This window comes from Labrus bergylta, chromosome 16 (assembly GCF_963930695.1).
Source record: "Labrus bergylta chromosome 16, fLabBer1.1, whole genome shotgun sequence".
NCBI lineage: Eukaryota > Metazoa > Chordata > Actinopteri > Labriformes > Labridae > Labrus > Labrus bergylta.
In genome coordinates, this window is record NC_089210.1 from 24939958 (window position 1) to 24959626 (window position 19669).

The 19669-nt window shown below is 41.3% G+C and overlaps 1 protein-coding gene across 3 annotated transcripts in view; it reads right to left on the reverse strand.

Annotated features, from left to right (window-relative positions):
* The window catches only part of kcnt2b (potassium sodium-activated channel subfamily T member 2b), a 39019-nt gene that overhangs the window by 9928 nt on the left and 9422 nt on the right, over window positions 1–19669 (reverse strand). For all 3 annotated transcript variants that reach the window (XM_065965045.1, XM_065965046.1, XM_020640952.3), the window contains 15 exons: window positions 16283–16362; window positions 15455–15557; window positions 15083–15145; window positions 14191–14239; window positions 13690–13749; window positions 12850–12924; window positions 12569–12652; window positions 12098–12192; window positions 11333–11513; window positions 9111–9275; window positions 7904–8040; window positions 6998–7061; window positions 5248–5356; window positions 1077–1185; window positions 900–956 (listed from right to left, as the gene is read on the reverse strand). In XM_065965045.1, the coding sequence (XP_065821117.1) occupies window positions 900–956; window positions 1077–1185; window positions 5248–5356; window positions 6998–7061; window positions 7904–8040; window positions 9111–9275; window positions 11333–11513; window positions 12098–12192; window positions 12569–12652; window positions 12850–12924; window positions 13690–13749; window positions 14191–14239; window positions 15083–15145; window positions 15455–15557; window positions 16283–16362 (1431 nt within the window). The remainder of the gene's footprint in view (window positions 1–899; window positions 957–1076; window positions 1186–5247; window positions 5357–6997; window positions 7062–7903; window positions 8041–9110; window positions 9276–11332; window positions 11514–12097; window positions 12193–12568; window positions 12653–12849; window positions 12925–13689; window positions 13750–14190; window positions 14240–15082; window positions 15146–15454; window positions 15558–16282; window positions 16363–19669) is intronic.

Below are 19669 nucleotides of genomic sequence, written 5' to 3' on the forward strand. Positions count from 1 at the left end.
AAATGAATGTAAGCAAGGACACCCAGCATGTCGGATCAATAGGTCCCAGATAGTATACATTCACACAGTTAAGTGGACAACGTTTTCCTCAGGGGGATGTGACTTAAGACAAGGAGGCTTAAGAGGTGATAGCAAAACGCAAGGGTGTGGGGGCAGTGTGAATGTGGGTGGCCTGCGACAAAGGCTACATTATATAAGAAGGTGTTATAGCAGATTTGCAGTTTACTAAAACCAAGTGCAAGCCATGTGAGGAGGACTCATCATGTAGCTTCGTCACAGGCGGTATAACAAATGAAATTGACTCCGGATATAGAAGCGTACTTATGAAACAAGCTGCGTTAAAATTGTTGATCTTGTCAGATGCAAGCAGCAGGGTATCTTTTAACAAGAAAAACACATATATTTCACAAAACCTTGAGCTCTTTTATCCAACGCCTATAATTAGTTTAAAAACAGGCCTTTTCTTCTACCTTTGACTTTTACAAGATACTAGAGGGATAGCAAGATTTGTTGTGTATCAACACCCTGTTGATGATCAAAACCTGATAAATAGTGTAGATAATAGAACTGATACCAGACAGGCACTCAAAACAGCAAATGAGAGCTATGAATGAACAAGCGATTCACTGACTTTGACCCTGATTTCATGAATTCAGATATTTCAAAGCCATAAATCACGACGTCATTTGGAGCATGAAAAGTTAGCTAAAGTGATCATCAAAAAATAAAACTTCCCACCACTATTCTAAATAAAAAGCTTTTGCTCAGATAAAAAATGTCTTGAAAAATCAAGCATTGCAGTCGACAAACAATGGAACTTACCAGGGAACTTTTGTTAACATTGAGCACAAATGTGCCACAGAATGTGTGGTTGTGAATACAGGTGGGATACATCCTACCTGTTGAGGGCTTGAAAGGCTCCTACACGTTGCTTGAAGGCCTCCTGAGGTGCAGTTCTGGAGAAAAAAAAACAGGGACAAAACAGAGTTAAAGTAATATTGACAACACAAGAAGCAACTCACTGTTATTCACTATATTGTCTGACTTTTATAGGACAAAAAGGCAACTGAACTCACTGTCCTCTGGAGGAGTGGATCAATAGAGTGATGAGTGTTGAGGTACCAGGACACACACAGTTTAGAGCCAGCATGGCGTACTTAAACTCCTCTTCACAAACCACATGATCTGCAGAAACAGAAACAAGAGGGACATAGTGACCAAGGTCACAGATACCTCAGCAAAACACCAACACACTTACACTTTGTTCCTTACAATCTGAAACACAGATCCCAGGAGTCTGTGATAAAAAGGGACTCGGTCAGTGCGTGTGGGTGAGTGACAGACAAGGTAGAAGGTGTCATCCCATTCATCCCAGTGTTACATACATAAAGAGCTCAGGATTTAAGATGAATTACACCCTAGAGAAGGTTTGTTTAACTGAGTCACCAAAGAAATCACAATTACACACAACTTCACCTAACAGCTCAAAATGAAGTCAAATGTTTTTTGAAGTATTGATCTGGGAAATAAAATGTCATGCAGTGACACATTTCGAACATGTTTCCTATCCAAATTCCCAACTATGGGTTTTTACATCTGTAAAGTTTAAAGCAAAATGTTTCAGACATTTTAATCTTGTATGCTACTAAAAAAGTTATAATAAAAATCATTTTCATTTTTTGCTAACCAACCATCAGTGAAGTGTTCAAGATATCACAATCTCTAAGAAGTGAAAAAATATTTTCTGGAAAAGAAAGAATCTGAGAATAGTGCAGTGTTGCTTGCAGTCTTTCTTCTTGAGGATTATGAAGCAAAGTCAAAATATGTTTTCTCACACCAGGTTATGTTAACTTGTTATCTTAAAAAAGGAAGATATCCTGAGATAGAAAGATAATACATCACCAAAGACAAACACTTGTTTCTCTCAGAATCTCTCTCTTTTTAAAAAAAATACAAGCAGGGGGGGCTCAAAGGAAAAGGTTGGGAACCACGGTTCTATGCATGATAGCATGACCCTCCTAATACTACACGATATGAGGAAACCATATTTAGTTTCCATGTGATAATGGTTTGATTCTCAAATCAAGTTCACTTCAAAACACACAGTCAAAGCCTGTGATCTTACAGTAAGATAATGGCATCGTGGAGACTATTTCAAGCATAGCTCAGCATCTGAAGGAAAGCCCGCATACTCAGATATTCCAATCTGTGAAGCGTTACAGACACGACTTTCTGCTGAATCTTATATATTCTGCATATAAAGACCGATGTTGATGTTTTCTCTGCGATGCATGATTCATAATGCATGATTCATTAAACTATTAGACTGTATTAATGTATCTACAGCTCACTGATACAAGACACACGCAGACAAACAATCAAATATGTCCCTGTGTTAGCTGGGAAAACATCTAAATGTCACTGGCTGTTTGTCTAACACAAATGAGTCAAACAGGAACAGCAAACAGCCGTGTCAGAAATCCTCCATCATCCTCTTGCTTCTGCTTCACACGCCCCCTGTTTACTCCCCCGGGCTCAATTTGATGTCACTGCTTTGGCCCACTGCTCACTTTTTGGGGATGGTGGATAGACCTGGCAAAAAGCCAGTGCAGCACGCCTTATTAAACAACATTCAGTCACACAGCATCAAACACCTAAAGCAGCCCTGCTGTCTGTGAACCGAGCACATCAACGAGAACAAACACAGATGACACAGTCGTCACTTAGACCTGTTGCCACACAGCCTCCTCTTTTGAAAGGAAAAACCAATACAGGGATTCTTGTTTGTAGTAAGAAAATCAATAAATCCGACTCAGCGAGCATCCTTTTCTCCCGCTGTGTAATCGTGATTGCATTATCCTCAGTGGTGAGCATGCACGCTTATAAGCGCTGCCTTGTTTACCTACAATGTTCAGTCTTAAAAGCCCAACATGGCTCCCTATTAGGCAATAATTGGCGACAAACGTCAGAGCCTCACATGATGTTTAAGACTCAAACAGCTGCCAGACTGACAAACGGGAAGAACAATGCCTTTTTCTATGATAAGTCAGGTGTGTATGTGCCTGCTAAAGAGCAAGTGAGAGACACAACAATTAAAACAGCTGATTGTGGGTCTTTTGTTGAAGTAGCAATGTTTGGCTTTGGCTCAGATCGGTGCATCATTATGCAGCTCACACATAAACACAGCGTAGTCTTTTGCTATTCAGCCTGTGAATGTCTTTGAAGTAGAAGAGTTTATAGAGCTATGGGCAACCAAAAGCCAGCAGAGGAAGAGACGAAAACATTTGTGATGCATCTGCAGATCAGCAGTGTTCATGACTGTTACACACATATTCCACCTTCTGCATCTCTGTCTTATATTATGAACTCACACCATTATGTCCCCCCCCCCCATATCCAATTTCCAATGGCGTTCTTCAACCTCTCTTCACCACTGTGATCCCCTCAGTTCCCATCTTCTGCTTCGATTACCATTCACCACAGCCCTCCATCCTGCCCCTCTGTCCTTCAGGTGCCTGGACCCAGATCAGGAGAGAAACCAATTACTGACTTGGAAACATACACTCTGTACGCTCACACACACGACCACACACACACAACCACACAAACTCTGTGCCGCTTTCGGTCACCCTCACTCAGGAAATCAGTGTTTTGTTCCATGTCTTGGCTGCATGTTGTTTTTCTGTCACAGACTTTTTTAGGTGTGATCCAAAGTTTGTGCACGTGCGGTTACATGCACCCTCTGCAGGAGTGCAAAAACGACCTGACCACAGGTCAACCTGTTGAGTTAATTTAATCAGTAGGCTATTATTGTTTGAATAAGTAAGCTGCTATCAACATAGTGCAGCTACAATGAACTGGAGATCAACATGGGCGACTGGCTGATGTTGAAAATATATCAAACTGGGGAGATAATGAATCGACACTCGGCTCCAAATTCTGTTTGGTTACTCGGACAACTCAGGGTTTCCTTCCCTGCAGATGAATCATGCCGACAGATCTTTCCTAATGAACGCTTAGCTGTTATTAAGCTATTCCTACGGATCAAATGAAGTCTTGTATCCCATGCTCATTAATTCCTCCCACTAGCACTTAGCGCGTATATTTTAAATTGTGTCAAAACATGACATGTGTACTTACAGTAATGCCTGTGACTGCATACTGATGTCACCCTGAGTGCACCCATGGTGACTTTGGCATCAGGGTGCAGTCAGAAGTCAGCTGATTATGAACAAACTCACAGAACCGTATCATATTCAAAAATGACTGCCGAGGATGTTTTCACATGTCCAACAGTCATTGTAAAATAACTCTTCAGAACATTTCACATGCATGTTACAGCTGGCCGACTCCTTGCACAGGAAGCAAGTTTCCACCCATAATCATATAACAGGACAGATGTTAGTATGGATGTACGTGAATTCATCTCAACTGCTGTCAGTGTAATAACAAAGGGCTCAGTGTGGCTGTGGCAGCGAGGTGTTTAAACAGCACCGAAGGGCTAAAGGGGATTACCTGCGGGGAGAGCTCGTCTGCCAAGTTAGCGTAAGAGCAGAACTCATCAAAAGAAGGGGATTTTCTTAGCCAAGGTAGCAAAGTAAAACATTAATCATTGATAGAGACAGCAGGGATGAGGGCGGCAAGCTAGAATTGAGTTTGACGTTCTCAAGGGCTGTAGGCAGAAAGATGCGAGCGAGAGAGAGAGAGAGTTTGGTTCTCTCCTTTCACTCTGGATGATTGACTGGCATTAACCAGGAGAAGAAGGGGCACTCTAAAAAAAAAAGGCAATGTAGAAACTCACAGAAACCCCTCAATGGGCTTACATCCAAGCTGAGCCAATCTGTCCAGCACTTCCTCCTGAGCTGGAGGGGCAGAGAGCTGTGCCGCTGCAAAGACACACTGCTACAGGAGACAATTTTCAGGCTCACAAATCAAGCTGACAAACTCAGTGCAGTGCAGACAGGACAGCTCAGTTTCCCATGACATCCCAATGCAACACTTTAATGGCATAACAAAAATAAACTAGCCAAGTCAACCGTCTTTTACTCGGACTGGTGAGAACACAAATCCAGTCACAAACTGCACAATATCACCGGTCAAACTATTTTTTCCTGGGGTGTCATCTCATTATTTCCTGCATCCTGTTCACAAAAAACAGTCGTTGCATCCAAACAGGACAGAAAGGCACTCCTTCCGCTGACATCTGAAATCACAGTCAGAGCATTTGATTGGCAAATCCCCGCCCACCTGCAAATTTGACGTGAAACTTGTTCTCTGGCTTGAGGATTTGGACATACAGCGGGCAATTTGGAGCGAAGTCTTTCACCGCCCAGGCGCGCAGGATGGTCTGATGATCCTGAGAAAATTGGAGAGGATAGATGGAGTGAAAACAGGGGAGGCGGAGTGGAAAGTTGCAACAGGCAAGAGAATGAGAGGTAGAAACCTATCATTAGAAGCGTCAGATTGTAGCTCTTCTCTAATAATCCTCTTAAACAACTGAGTGAGCAGAGGGATCGAATGGGCCTCACAACATTCAAGAGTAATGCAATTCTGACTTACAGAGCAGTATTCAAGACTGCACAGAAAACGTGACAAGTCCATGGAGAATAAACTAATTAAACTGGCCCTAAGATGGCTATGGGGCTTCTTTTACTGTATAGACTTTCTTATTTACGGTTTTGTAATAATGACATTTCCTGGTTAGCACTCAACATAGTTGAGGTTGATGGGAGCACTGTTAGTTATGCAGGTATTTTGTCATAAACCTTATTTTAGAAGTTGATTTTTTTTTTTTACCTGATTATAGTACTAAATGAAACCTTAAGAGATTATTAAAATAGTTGACAGTTTTACTTAATGAAACGTGAAACTTGTGTACAAACCTTCATGTTAATCCATTCAGAACACATTTAACTGAAGATCTAAATTGTTCACCTCAGGGCAGTATGTACTTTATGTACCTGTAACATCATGATCCCTCAAAGTCTTGATCACTCATTTGAGTCAGGTCAAAAGTGGCTGACTGAACATCAACCTAACCCTTTCATAGAACTGTGTCATGAGCATAAACTAATATGCAGGCTTTAGTCATCAACTAATCCATCTTTATTAACATTATGTTATTATCTCAAGACACTTTACAAAAATAGCTAATCTAGAATCTTCTCATATGGAAAGATCTCCTCTTTGGTCCAATTAGATATACAACTCATCAAAACATTTACTCTCTTAAATGGGGAACACAATGGAAAATGTATTTTAAAAAAGAGACTATTTAAAAAAAAAAATGTATGATCGTAATTGACAATAAAAAAATGCAAATCCTTATATTTAAGGAGCTGGAACTTTCAGTTTTTGCTGAAAAAAATCAAGAAAGAGCTGACTTTGAAAGTAGTTGTCAATAGTTTTCTTTTATTCTCAACAAAAGTTTTGGTTACCTTATTACCCTTATTACCCTTATTGACTTGTGATACAGGCGATTTAGAGTCATGGTTACTTGTAATTCTGTATTCTTGTTCTATATTTTAGGTAATTGATTTGTTTTGGTGTTAAATGCACGTTATTCAATGTTTGAGTCTCAATAATGTCATTCATTGCATTGAAACAGCAAACTGTTATGAAAGTTATCCTTTGTTTTGCACTTATGCCTGTTCATAGTTTTTCTTTTTGTCAAACTAGGTTTCTTTTTCCCAAAGCTTCAGCTGCTCTGACAGCTTTTATTGTTTAGTGAAAAAATATTAAAATCCTGAACCATAACGAAACGAGCACTAACATTCAGCCAATGCATCGAGCCAAATCCGACTGTTTCCAGTAAATGCTGCTTTGATTCATTTTAAGACCCAATGTTCTAAAAAAAAATGCCGTTTAATTCAGAAAATTTCAATTAGTTTTTTGGGGGAAAAAATGAATTCATAATCTAGCGAGAAGTCTTAATTAGGATCTTTTGTAGTGTGAGGAGTGATGGCGGTACAGCGAAGCAGTGAAGTGAAGAACGTACAGCAGCAATGCGGTCCACTTCAAACCGGTTACTGAGGATAAAGCAGGCCTCAGCATCGTCCATCCTGCAGGTGGTTAGTAGAACATGTGGCCATCGGAGCGAGAAATATAGATGAAGAAGAGAGAGAGAGAGAGCGAGAGAGAGAGAGAGAGAGAGAGAGAGAGAGAGAGAAAATCAGCAGTGAGGAGAGAAGACACAAGAAGAGGGTGTTGTCATGTTATTGAGGGAAAGGACAAAAGAGAAAAAAAAGCAGGACAATAGAACAACAAACAAACACATGTGTCTTTCAAGCCCACGCCCTTTGTGGATGAGATAGTAGGAGGCGAGGAGACAAGGAGATTAAAACATACAGGCATTTGCTCCTTTTTATCCTTATGACAAAAAAAGCCCAAGGAGCTGTAGCTGCAGTATATCAGAAGCCAGAGGGCAAACAGTAAGCAGTATGAGTCAAATCTTAATTAAAGCAAGGCTGTAGGTGTTTCAATTGTTCATTATGAGCTCCAGCTCCAGCATTGGTTTCATCACGGCTCATTGTTCTGAAATCAAGGCTCCGTTTCGACTCAATTGTTCTGGGATGGTAATTATTCTAATGGATGGATAAAATGGTAGCTAGAAGGATTGAGTGGTTGAAATATTGATTGGTGAAATAAATAATGGATAGATGGATGGATGGATCGAAAGATGGATGGCTGAATTAATTGACTAATGGATTAATCAACTGATAACTTTCTTCATTTAAGTATTTATTGATTTGTTGATTAATTGCAGTACTGATTGCTAGATAGATAGATAGATAGATAGATAGATAGATAGATAGATAGATAGATAGATAAATAGATAGATAGATAGATAGATAGATAACACTTGAACAATGTTGTTGTTATTTAGTGGTTATTTTTCACTCACTTGGCCCTCATCAGGTCTTGGTCTTTGAGGGCTGAACCCTGGAGGTAGATGACCCTCTGGGCCCACAGCGGCACATGAAGCACCCTCCTAACCTGAACATCCATCTCTGCCGGGCACAGGATCACCACATAATAGTCCTACAAACACACAAACAGAAACAGATTTTTCTTTTTGCCTGAAGAGGGTTTCACAAGAAATAGAACGCTACATACTTTTTCTTTGGTGTTGGTCTGCTGTGTCGTATTACTTCTTATGCAAACAGCGACAAAGACATTTCTTCAAAGGTTGCTATTCACTTTTGATTGATTACCAATCTTCAAGTAGGGGGTGATGAATGATAACACCTATCAGAGGGCAGCTGCTGAGCTGTTGAGAGTGCCTTAATAGCGAGTAGCTACTTGTCATCCTGATGAACAATGAATGATAACACTCATCCCTCAGGTGTCTTATTTTGTTTCTGTCTGCGTCTATTTATTCAACTTAGTGAACTGGAATGCCGAGCTCAGTGCACTGTTGGGTGAACCAGGAAGACAAACAGGAGCAGTCTGGCTCCAATCGTGCAGATGATTTAGCAACACAAGAGGAATGAAGCGACTGTGGATGGTTAGTTAGGCTCACTGGGTTTGGAGCGTTCATCCTTTTCTTGTAGTTGCAGAAGAAGTCAATTTGGTTTTGTTGAAGCTGATGTGTAGCCACCCTTAGCTAACTAAATCCCCTATAAACCACAAAAACTAATATTTTCCTACTTCATATTGCCTAGTTTTTTATTCAAAAACGTTTTTTTTTAAACTCAGTGTGTAGGTCGATTCTGGAGCTTTGTAATATTATTTGATTAAAGTTTGTCGTTATAACATACTCAGTCTAAACTATCCTGATGATACAAAAATCCTGCTTTAATATTGACATCTTTACTGAGATTTCGAGACCCCCCCCCACACACACACACACACACACACACACACACACACACACACACACTAATTCTGAAGAAAGCCATTTGCACACATGGATTCACCCTGAAACAAACACACACATCTGCTCTAACATGAATAAGACAGCAAATTGATCCGCAGTATTTCTGAATAAATCCTCTTCTTTAACCTCAGCTGTGCCGGCTTCCGAAAAGGATTACAGGCAACAGACCCACAAAAAAAAAAACAAGAACCCCCACAAACACTTAGTCCTAATTAAAATTATTTGGAAAGACCTGCAGTCTGGGGTGTGCGAAGAACTCATTGAGGAAGTCCATGAGGAGGTCGATCTTAAGACAGCTGACACACAGCACAACGTGTTTCTCCGTCTGCGCCCTGTAGCGGCTGTAGTTCCCCCCGGACTTCTGCCGCTCCATCCACAGAAAGGCCAGCTGCTCGAACTGCATTCAGGATGACATCCATCACATTCAACAGATGGAAATTGGATTAAGTTAGCTGGAGTACAGGGAGGAGCCAGGTGGCATATGAAAAAGAAAACCCCCAAAAAACGATGCCATGTACTGTCTAGTGTTTCTGTCTGATTAGGGAAAGTGTTCAGGCGTATTACGAGAAGTGGAGATTTGTATCAGGATGGTGGCCGAAAAGCACATGATATAACAAAGGCCTCTGCAGAGTGGAAGATGGATGGAAGCATTTTACAGATAAAGAGATGAGAGGTAGAGTCAATTGAATTTAGGGGACTCAGCAAGCATATTATTTTAAATGTACTTATACCACAGAATACTTCTAAAAAAAGATCAATGTAGAAACCATCAAATAATCACCTCCTGAAAAAACAGACCCTAAAAATGATTTTTTGTATTAAGGAAATCGGAACGAGCAGTATTTTTACCAAGCCATGTTAGACTGTTTTTTAGAAGTTTTTACGCTTTATATGAAGCTATGAGAAAAAGACAGTATAGCTGAATCCAGTTGTGCTTTGTGGCCCTCCTTTGCAGCCTGGAGAATGTTCTCGGCAGGACTCGAAAAAGAACAGGTGGACACACACATACATACAGACAGGGTGGGGGTGGTGTTTGGGGCAAAGGGGGGCCCGTTTTTAAATGTCAAGGGGTATTTAAGGATGAAAGATGGGGGGAGGGAGGGGGAGGATGTGTGACACTGATGTCTGTGATGCTGAGGTCAACTTTTTTTTATAGTCGACTGGTGCAATCTTCAGCAAGAGTATGCGTATGTTTGTGTCTTTTGCATTATTTTGAAGGTTCTGATAAATTCATTCACAACACATTTTCCTGATAGAAAAAAACAAAAAGAAAACAGAGAGAAGGTGTTCAATAGCTATTTAACATGCATATGATGCAGGCCTAGACCCACTGCCTAAGTGACATATTTAAAACAAGAAAAGCTTCCAAAGGTGTCAAATGATTTGTGAATAGTTTAACAGTAATGTGTGAGTGTGACTTTTTTGTGTTGCCCTAGAGAGACCGTCCTCAGCCTGCAGGTGCAGAACACACAGAGGAAACTCCTGCACTTAGCACTTTTACATCTTTTGGGAGACACACAGGTACCAGCTACCTAAGGAATAATATGTTTGCACAGATATGATGAACAACCATCATGATGTGATGCAGCTGGCAATGAAAAAGTGTTTATGATGCTCCCTGAGTGTGTGTGTGTATATGGTTTCCTGAGGTTTCCTCTGTGGAGCAGCAAAATGACACAAGAGGGATTTGGGGAACTGCAAGTCAGAAAGACACTCTCTCTCTCTCTCTCTCTCTCTGTTATCTGAGTAAAAATAGTGTTTCAAATCTACGTAGGATGCAATGAGTCATCACTTCAGTATTAGCAAGAGGGGAAATATACAACTAATTAGACTGAAAAGAGAAAAACACTGTAATGAGTTTATCAAATACAACAAATTGGCTTCTTTTTGTTGTGTGGCTATGCTCCATTAATGAATTATATCAAGAAGGTTCTTGTCATATTAAAAGCACATCTGTGCTCTCCTTTCAACCTTATTATAGCCCTGTTGGTTGCCAAAGAAAATATATTGAAAATACAATTTGAGATGAGTTTTATGCCTTTAGATCTTCTTAGGTTGTCAAAAATCAATGAAGTATTTGTATCACTTTTTATTTTAACATTTTTAATTTTTTTTAAAGATTTATTTTTTGGGCTTTTTGTACCTATAATGGAGTGATAGGACAGCGGACAGAGTTGGAAATCAGGGGGAGAGAGCAGAGAACAACATGTGGGAAAGGAGCCACAGACCGGATTTGAACCCGGGCCGCCAGCTTGGAAGACCATAGCCTCCACACATGGAGCGCGCACACTAACCATTGCGCCACCAGCGCCCCTTGTGTCTCTTTTAAACTAACTTATATGATGTTATTTCTCTTTTGCTGCAATGCATTATGTTCAACTTTCCCTATACTTACATATCTCTTTGCAGCTGTGATGTGTGATTGTATTAAACATTATCACCATTGTTTCTCACCTGGATTGGAAGAACAATGAGCGCCACAAAGATCATGATGACCACCAACAGCTGCGAAGGCCAGATTTGAGGGGTGACGTCTCCAAAGCCCACAGTGGAGAAAGTAACCACGCAGAAGTAGAGCGAGTCAAACAGGGTTAGGTTGTTACCCGCTCGTTCCAGGTGTTGGATACCACAGATGCTGATGGAGTTGGGCAGAGTGGAGAAAGTGAGAAAAAGCAAGTAAACGAGACTTCACACAATGGAATGGGTGCCCGTAAGAGCAATTTAAATCCATACTGTATCTGTATGTTATGCCTGTTCATGTATGACTGTAGGTGTGTGGTACGATCCATGTTTTAGTTGAGCGCCTTTGCAAAACATTGCATATTTAGGAAATAGAGTGCTAGCTGTGAGATTATCATGTTGTTTAAGGGATGGATGAGTCAAAAGGCAACCCTGGAATGGTCAGAGAGATTATTTCAGGCTGTGAGGAGGATCTTCTTGATTAGCACAGACTTTCACACCAGATATGCAGCAATCTGACACATCCTCCGCTGCACTGAGGCAATCGCCAGTTGTCATTTCAGAGCACTATCTCACTCACACAGTTACCAATTACTTCTCTGCTCTCTGTCTTCCCCTCTCTCAGCCCCTGAATCATTTTTTTTGTTTTTCTGTGTGACTCTGACAGCTTTCACTTCCTGCCCGATCCCCATTTAATATCTCTTTCCCCCTGTTTTCAATTCTTCTATTCAATTTAGTGTCAGCAGCGAGTGTACCTACCACGTAAACATGAGACAGACCAGCGTGCTGATGAGTATCACCACCTGGTTAAACATGGCTGAGTGCGTCCGCTGGATTGCCCTGTGCAGATCATTCTGCAGACAGATTGACAGTTACGTATGGAGACAACAACACAGCAAGTGTTGCATTGTTAAAGTCTAAAATGAAGATGCAATGCAGTGGAATATTTATAGACAAATAGCAGATGGAGATGGTTTATCAAGCTCATTTAGAAAGCCTAGTGAGAATGTCAAAGGACTGAAGGAGGCAGGGAATGGGAACGCTTTGTTGCCAAATCTTGATGTGCAAGTTTAAATGTTCTGTTGTTGATTTACCTTCATGGCAGATAAAGCTGTTGAGCCGAAATGGCAGGGACAGAGAGGGGGAATCGCATGCCAACAGAAAATCATAACAAAGATGCTGGGATGGAGGTGATGAAATAATTGGATAAGCAGATAGGGCATCACTCACTATCATGTTCTCCAAAGCATGTTTGGCCAGCCAGCAATTGAGAAATACAGGGATGAAGAGATTTCTGAAGGAGGGCAGAATCACCTGTCAAGGAGAGAAAGATTCAGTCTGCTTGGCTCTTTTATCATCTTTTTTTTTTTTTTTCTCACATGTCACAGGCTCTCTCACTGAGATCAATTCTGAAGCAGCCATTAAATGTGTGGTGTGTATTCAAGTAGGGAGGACAGGACGGTGGGGCTTGAGTGCTGTCGGTGCTCTGCAATGCATATCCGTCCACTTACAGTGATCATGAAGGGAATGGCGCTGATCATCTCCAGAATGAAGGGGACACGTAAGACTTGCTCCCAAACGTTGCCCTGGAAACAAAAAAAACACACACAGGGGTCAGGAAACTCCATTGTCATGGTGACCTTTGGGCGTAAACATAAAAGGCCCGATTGCTGAAAGTAGTAGACAAATTGATCTGCATTTTCATTTTCAGATATAACGGATCTGTATGTATAGGGATGATATAACTCCCTTGTGGCCTTTAAGAGATGAAGAAGCATTACTCAATTTCCTCTTGGCTTTGCCGCTCAATGAAGATGGCTACCATAGCCATTTTATGTGTCTGCCACCTGCATATGTCTGACCTCACTAGTGTAGGTGGATAGGCAGAGGCTATGTCCACAGGAATCAGTCAACTCTAAATGCTAAGTCCTCAAGCCTCCAGAGTAATCTGCAGAGGGAGCCCCTTTATAGGCTTATAGAGTCAGGTACATCAAAGGCAGGTCAACCTATTCATGGATCAGCCTCCCACAACAGCAACACAGGGGCCTCCCCTGAAGTATTTGTGATGTGTTCATGACAGGACAGAGCTGATGAACACCCAAACCCCACTGAGATGTTTTCCAAATAAAAGAACAAAGGGGCAATTTGAGGGGAGAAGGGAAACTTCAGTTTAGTCGAATGAACACACAGAGGTGAGGAAAGTGGACAAACACCACCCTCGAGCAAATCACACACATGTGCGTCACACACACACACACACACCCCACACACACACACACACACACACACACACACACACACACACATGTTCACATCATAGCGCCGCTGGGGGGCGATGACGAGTGACTCACCTTGTAGCTGAGATACACTAGCAACATCGTTTCTGAAAAGCTGATGAAAGCCACAAGCACCTGCAAAAAAAAATCAGAGAGAGAGTAATAGAGAAAATGAGAGATGCAGACACAGAGGGAGAGTAGACACACGCAGAGGAGTGAGGATAGTCGGAGAGCTTAGAGAAATTAGGAGTTGCAGAGATGGAAGAGTGGAGCGTGGGTGGAATCAGAAGGCGTGCTGGTGATTGAGCTTGAAAGGGAACAGGTCTAACTGAAGCAAGAGACTGTCTGGTGTCTGACTGTGTACGTTTATGTGTGTGTAACATTACTGTGAGTGTAAATAGTAGTGCCAGAGAAATGGATCTGAGGTTCTGAAATAATGTAAATGAACCAATGATGAACTAATGAAAGGAATGCACAAATTCTGAAGTGCGGCTGTGTGCGAGTGCATTCATGTGTGCAGATGTGGACGTGAAAACAAACTTCGTTTACACAGGGGAGTATACCGATGTATCTGACCTGCAGCGCCCACAGCGGTAGAGGTCTATCCACCCAGATGATCAGTTTCCTACAGAGTGAGGGAAACAGACAGCAGAGGACAGAGATGTGGTAAAATAGAATAAAAATAGTACACAAATTAGACAGAGGCCATTACAATTAGCAAAATATGTCTACCCACATAACAAAGACAATTATCACAGTCGATGTCACATTATTAAATGAAATGATGCTGTTCACAAAATAAATAAAGTTAACAGCTGCCAAAGTGTATAATGTAGGAGGAGTGTTATTTTCACACAGTTTAATGGAAATTTACAGGCTTAATTTGAGGAAAAAGGCTCTTGAAAAAAAAAAAAAAAAAAAAAAAAAGACACCCTGGGGCTTATCATGGTCGCTTGCCTGCCTGTGCTCTGTTTTGCTCCTGAGTCTGATGCCTGGAGCAGGAGGCAGCCCATCCCCTTCCAGAACTCTCTCTGTCAGGCTCCTTATTCATGTGGAGCCAGAGCTTAGCCAGAGTCACCAGCCACCATTAGATCAATAGATCCCTGAGCAGGAGGCACAGCATCGCCTCAGGTCCACATATACTTCCTAGTTCCTCTCCCTTTCTCTGCTGTTGTATATTACATGCTTTATCTCCACTAGATCGCTGTTGATTAGGCTGCACAGGCACTTCATACATATTATGTTGACAGGTAATCCATGCAGTTGGATCGTGACAAATGAATGTGGATCTAAAATGCTCAATATCAGCACTGTGAATTGCATCAGTTAAGGGAAGTTGAATTGATTGGGTTACACAACATTTCCGACCAGTGTGGGCAGTGTTAGGGATGCTTTTCCTTCAGGTGGTGCAGTTTCAATGCCCTTTCCTGCAGGGTGGAGCTATGAGACACACACATAGCCTACTTACCAGTCAAACTCACTCAAGGGGCGGGATGATGTGTTTTGTCGGGTGCAATTCACTCCACTCACACTGCCAGGGAAAAAAAACCCAAAGAAACAATGAGAGTGACTTCTTGCCAAGCATCACTCTCTAAAACTGGACTGACCCTCAGCTCAGTCCAAATATCAGTTCATACTCCTGATTACATCTCCACCCCACTATGTGCTCAAAGCGTCATCCCCCTCAGGATACTCTATACACACACACACACTCACACACACACACAGACACCGTTATCTCATCTATTGACCTGTTGCTCTCCTTACTGCTATCGGGTCTGCACAGTCACAGAGACTTTAGTTAGCCTCATTAAGATCATGTAATCAACATTTCCCTCACCAGCCGTGTCTCTCCTCTTGCGGGTTGTCCAACAAGACTCTGACAATGTAGAGGAGGCAGCTCAGCACTTTCAGAGCAAAGTTAAACATTCGCACTCGCAGACCTGCAACACAAAAGGAACAAATCAATACTAAACGAACAACAGAAGCTGAGTTTCTAAAGAAATCATTTTTATTTTAAATATCAATACAATGTTTATACTACTTTTCAAGTATGACTTATTAAATATTAAGAAAATTACCTAAGATACGAATAAAGATTTTATGGGGAAAAAAATCAGAAGTACAACAATAATCAGATATTGTGGGTCAATGTTGGACTGGGACTTTGCTTTGTATAATACAAAATCTATGCATTATTTTACCTTGCCTGCTGAAAAGCAATTTTATGAGCTTAAAACTTCAGTTTATATTACAAGTACAGTGTGCTATTATTAGCAGCATAAATAAAAATGAATTTAGGCTTTAATTATTTGTTTATATCTAAAGTACAAGATAGACCTGACTCATGCACATGATTCTACCTGAGTTAAGCTTCAATAACAAATGTTTTATTTTATACCTTCATGCACGCAGGAGGAATAAACAAAAAGAATGATATCCATGAGTCGACAATTGATAAAAATTGCTACACAGCTATCACAGTCACAAAACATGGACAAAAAAAGGTGATGAAACACAGGGCAAGAATGACAAAATAAAAACAAAGCAAGGCTCCTCAATCAGAAAACAAGGAGAACTGAAGTGGTAAGAAAATAGGCAGCAGACAGGAAATTCACCCAGCTCATTACAAGCACAGACAATGTGATCCCAAACAAAGGCAACTCACTGGATCTTTGGTTTTTGATGAAGAACAGCTTGAGGCGCTCCTTGAAAGTATTCTCATTCACATAGAACTCTACCTGCACCCTAAGAGAGGGACGGAAACACAGGCAGAGACAACAAGAGATGAAGAAATACGCAGAGTGCAAGGGAAATATAAGAGGAAGAGGAGGCTCTGCAGGTGATTGAAGTGATGATACACTTCTTTTTGGAGTCAGAGGAGAGAATTGAGGAAACAAGTGGAAGCCTGGTAGAGGAAACGAGGAAGAGGAGGTAAACAACGGTTGGACAATTGGACAAATTGCAGGTAAAAAAGAGTGCTAATGAGTATTTGAACCATGAAAAGTATGGAAATAAGATACTAAATCTGGCTGCATTAAGGACTAATGGGTTTTTGGAGGAAATGGTGATCGTGCTTGTCCTCCTGCCCATAGGCAGACAGCTGCAGTCAGTCTCGTTATCTCCACTGATTAAATATAGAGCAACAAATTACTTCCCTCTGATGTTTCTGCAGAACATGGGAGGCCATAATTACTGCTCTTTCTGCCTTTCTATTCTGGCACCCTCCCGTTAGAGGGGTGCACACACCAACACATATGCAGTTACTGTACAAACACAGGCCTAAAATACAGGCCTGCATCGCGGTCATTAGGGTTATTAGACCATTCACACGCCCATCTGACATGGACCCACATGGAGAAACATGATGGAAATGACAATGAAATCCTCTTCAGACACCTCTTACATGTGCACAGACTGCCAGACGGGCTAGTGGTGACTGTATTTCCTGTCTGACCACCTCAGGGGCGGATTCTCAGTAGCTCTCCTTTCATCCTATGGAGGGAAAAGTGGATGACTCAGGTCGTGGATGAAAACGCCGGGCCTTTCTCGCCGGTGGTCTCCTCACAACACACAGACTGATGAAAGAGAGGCAGAACACTGCAATCTATTCTCCTGTCTGCAGGAAGAGAAGAGTGTGTGTGTGTGTGTGTGTGTGTGTGTGTGTGTTTGTCTTGGAGGGGGGGGGGGAGGGGCGTCTTCCCAGGGTTCCAGAATGACGCTTTACCAGCACCCCACATGGTCAGACACACACAGATACACATCAAAAACCAATGCAACACTTTCCCAGCAACATTTGGGGGGATGGGGGGTAAGTTTCCTCTTTGTTGCTATAGCAACGTGGGATTCGTTGTCTTCCCCCTCCTTCCCTCATGAGCAGATGTGAGCAAACACATACTTGTGAAGTGTGTTCAGCCATTGAAGCCGATAGCTCGCTGCAGCTTGTTGACGGCTCGCTTCGCACAGAACAGCCTGCTTACAATACGGCTTCTGCAAGCATGATGGAAAACAGAAGAACATGCAGATACACACAGAGCTCCCAGAGAACACAAAAGCACAGTGGTGTGTGACTGCACGATTTGATTAGAAATTATTTTGGAGGAATTACTGAAGAGAATGGGCACCCGGTAGTATTCTTCAGACTTAGACTGCAGGGGAAAAGCAAACAAAGATTGTGTTTGTATAGATGTGTGTTTGTGTTTGTGTGTGTGTGTGTGTGTGTTTGCGTGTGTGTGTACATGTGTGATGAGTTGCACTTAATTAATCGACCCTGTGACTGCATTGAGTAATTTCACACACAAAGCCATCAGTCACTTCCTTGATAGCACTAAAGGGAAGGGGATATTGACCAGTTCCCATAGAAATACTATAATCCCCATGAAGAATAATCAGAGTTTGGAAGTAGAAAAAAATAAATGCAAATGAATTCAGTTGTTATTATTTTATAAAAAAAACAACCCAACTGTGTTTTTCAAAGAGAATTTCTTTTAAAGTGATAATAATTGGTTTAAAATGTTGAAGACTTTAAAGTAATCAACATTTTCTGCAGTTTGCCGATCGGAACATTTTTAGGCAGGTAAACTATAAATCTTTACAACCAGGCCACCGATGACAAGTCTGGTAGCAGGATTCACTCGGAAACATCCCTCAGACTCTCATCTCATCTCAGATCACATCAGAAACCCAAGTCTACTTTTTTTTCCATGTTCCTATTACCATTAAATTAGAAAACAATCAGAAACATTCACATCAAGGTTCACAACACTTCTTATGTGAACAAGAAGGTTGAATCCGGGGATAATGAAGCTTCTGTAGAAGTGCCCTAAAGTATAGGGCCGCTTGAGACTGGATCTGTATGCAATATTAAAAGCTCTGCAGCAAATATAAACATGTTTACAGCACAAACAGAAGATGGTTGTGGCACTGGATGGCTTAGTGGTTATGTTGCCAAGTACCGAGGCCACGGTCATCTTCAAAGCAGCCTTGGGTCAGAACCTCTGGTCTTTTTTTAATGTCATCCCCCACTGTGTCCTCTCAACATTTATTTACTGTCTCTCATCGGCTCTCCTATCTAATAATAATAATAGTCAAAAGGCTCAAAAATAAAACTTAAAAAAAGGTGACGGTTTGCTAACTTTTACCATCTGGATTTTTAAAACTGAATTGCTTCATTTATATAAAGTCTTAAAGTTATGTGAAGCTGTTCTGATGACAGATGGTTGCAGTTAGCTGTCACTTCAATGGCAATTTACCTTTTCCTATACAGTCTGCATGTCATTTTAAGAGCTGCTAAGTGGCAGGTTTTTACATTATCATCCTCTTTGCAAACCAAACTTTTGTGTTTGCTTTCCCAACATGACGTCTTTTACAACCATATCCATCTAGCACTGCACCCCTGACTGACTATGAAATAGTTTTTCTATCCTTGGCAAAATCTCCAGTTTTTTTATTGCTGTTTTTTTTTATTATCCAAAGAAACTAAAGTTGACATTATGTTCCTAAATTCAGCCATTTGTGTGTTTCGTCATGAATCAAAGTGTTGAAAGCCTCCTCAAACTCTGTCAGAAGAAACTGCCACAAAGGAGAAGGATCCTTTCAGAGGCTATTCTGCCCTTGATGGGTCCTTCTTAATGAGAGCTTTTCCAATTGTGTGTACAACAGAGGATGAAAAGTAAAGTGGAAATATAGCCCTATAAAGGGTAGAGCTGTTGGACAAATTGAGAGTCTGGCTCTCTAATCTAAGTGGAGGACGGGGGAGAAAAACACATTAAACTCATGAAGAGCGTTCTTTCAAAACAAAAGACACACATCACGACGGCGCCTTTAGGGGTGATAGCAGCATAGCCCCTCAAGGCTCTCCAAAATTTACAGGCAAAATAAATGATTAGATTATTGTTGACAGAAACTGCTCTGGGACACTGGAGCGTAGAAAATATGTTGCTGGATTAAGGAACAACCATTTCAGTGCGCTGTGCAAAATTCACAATGTGAGAAAAGCCCCCAAGAGGTGCCATCTCTTTCTCTCTGCTTGACGCCTTTTTATATATATAGGTTA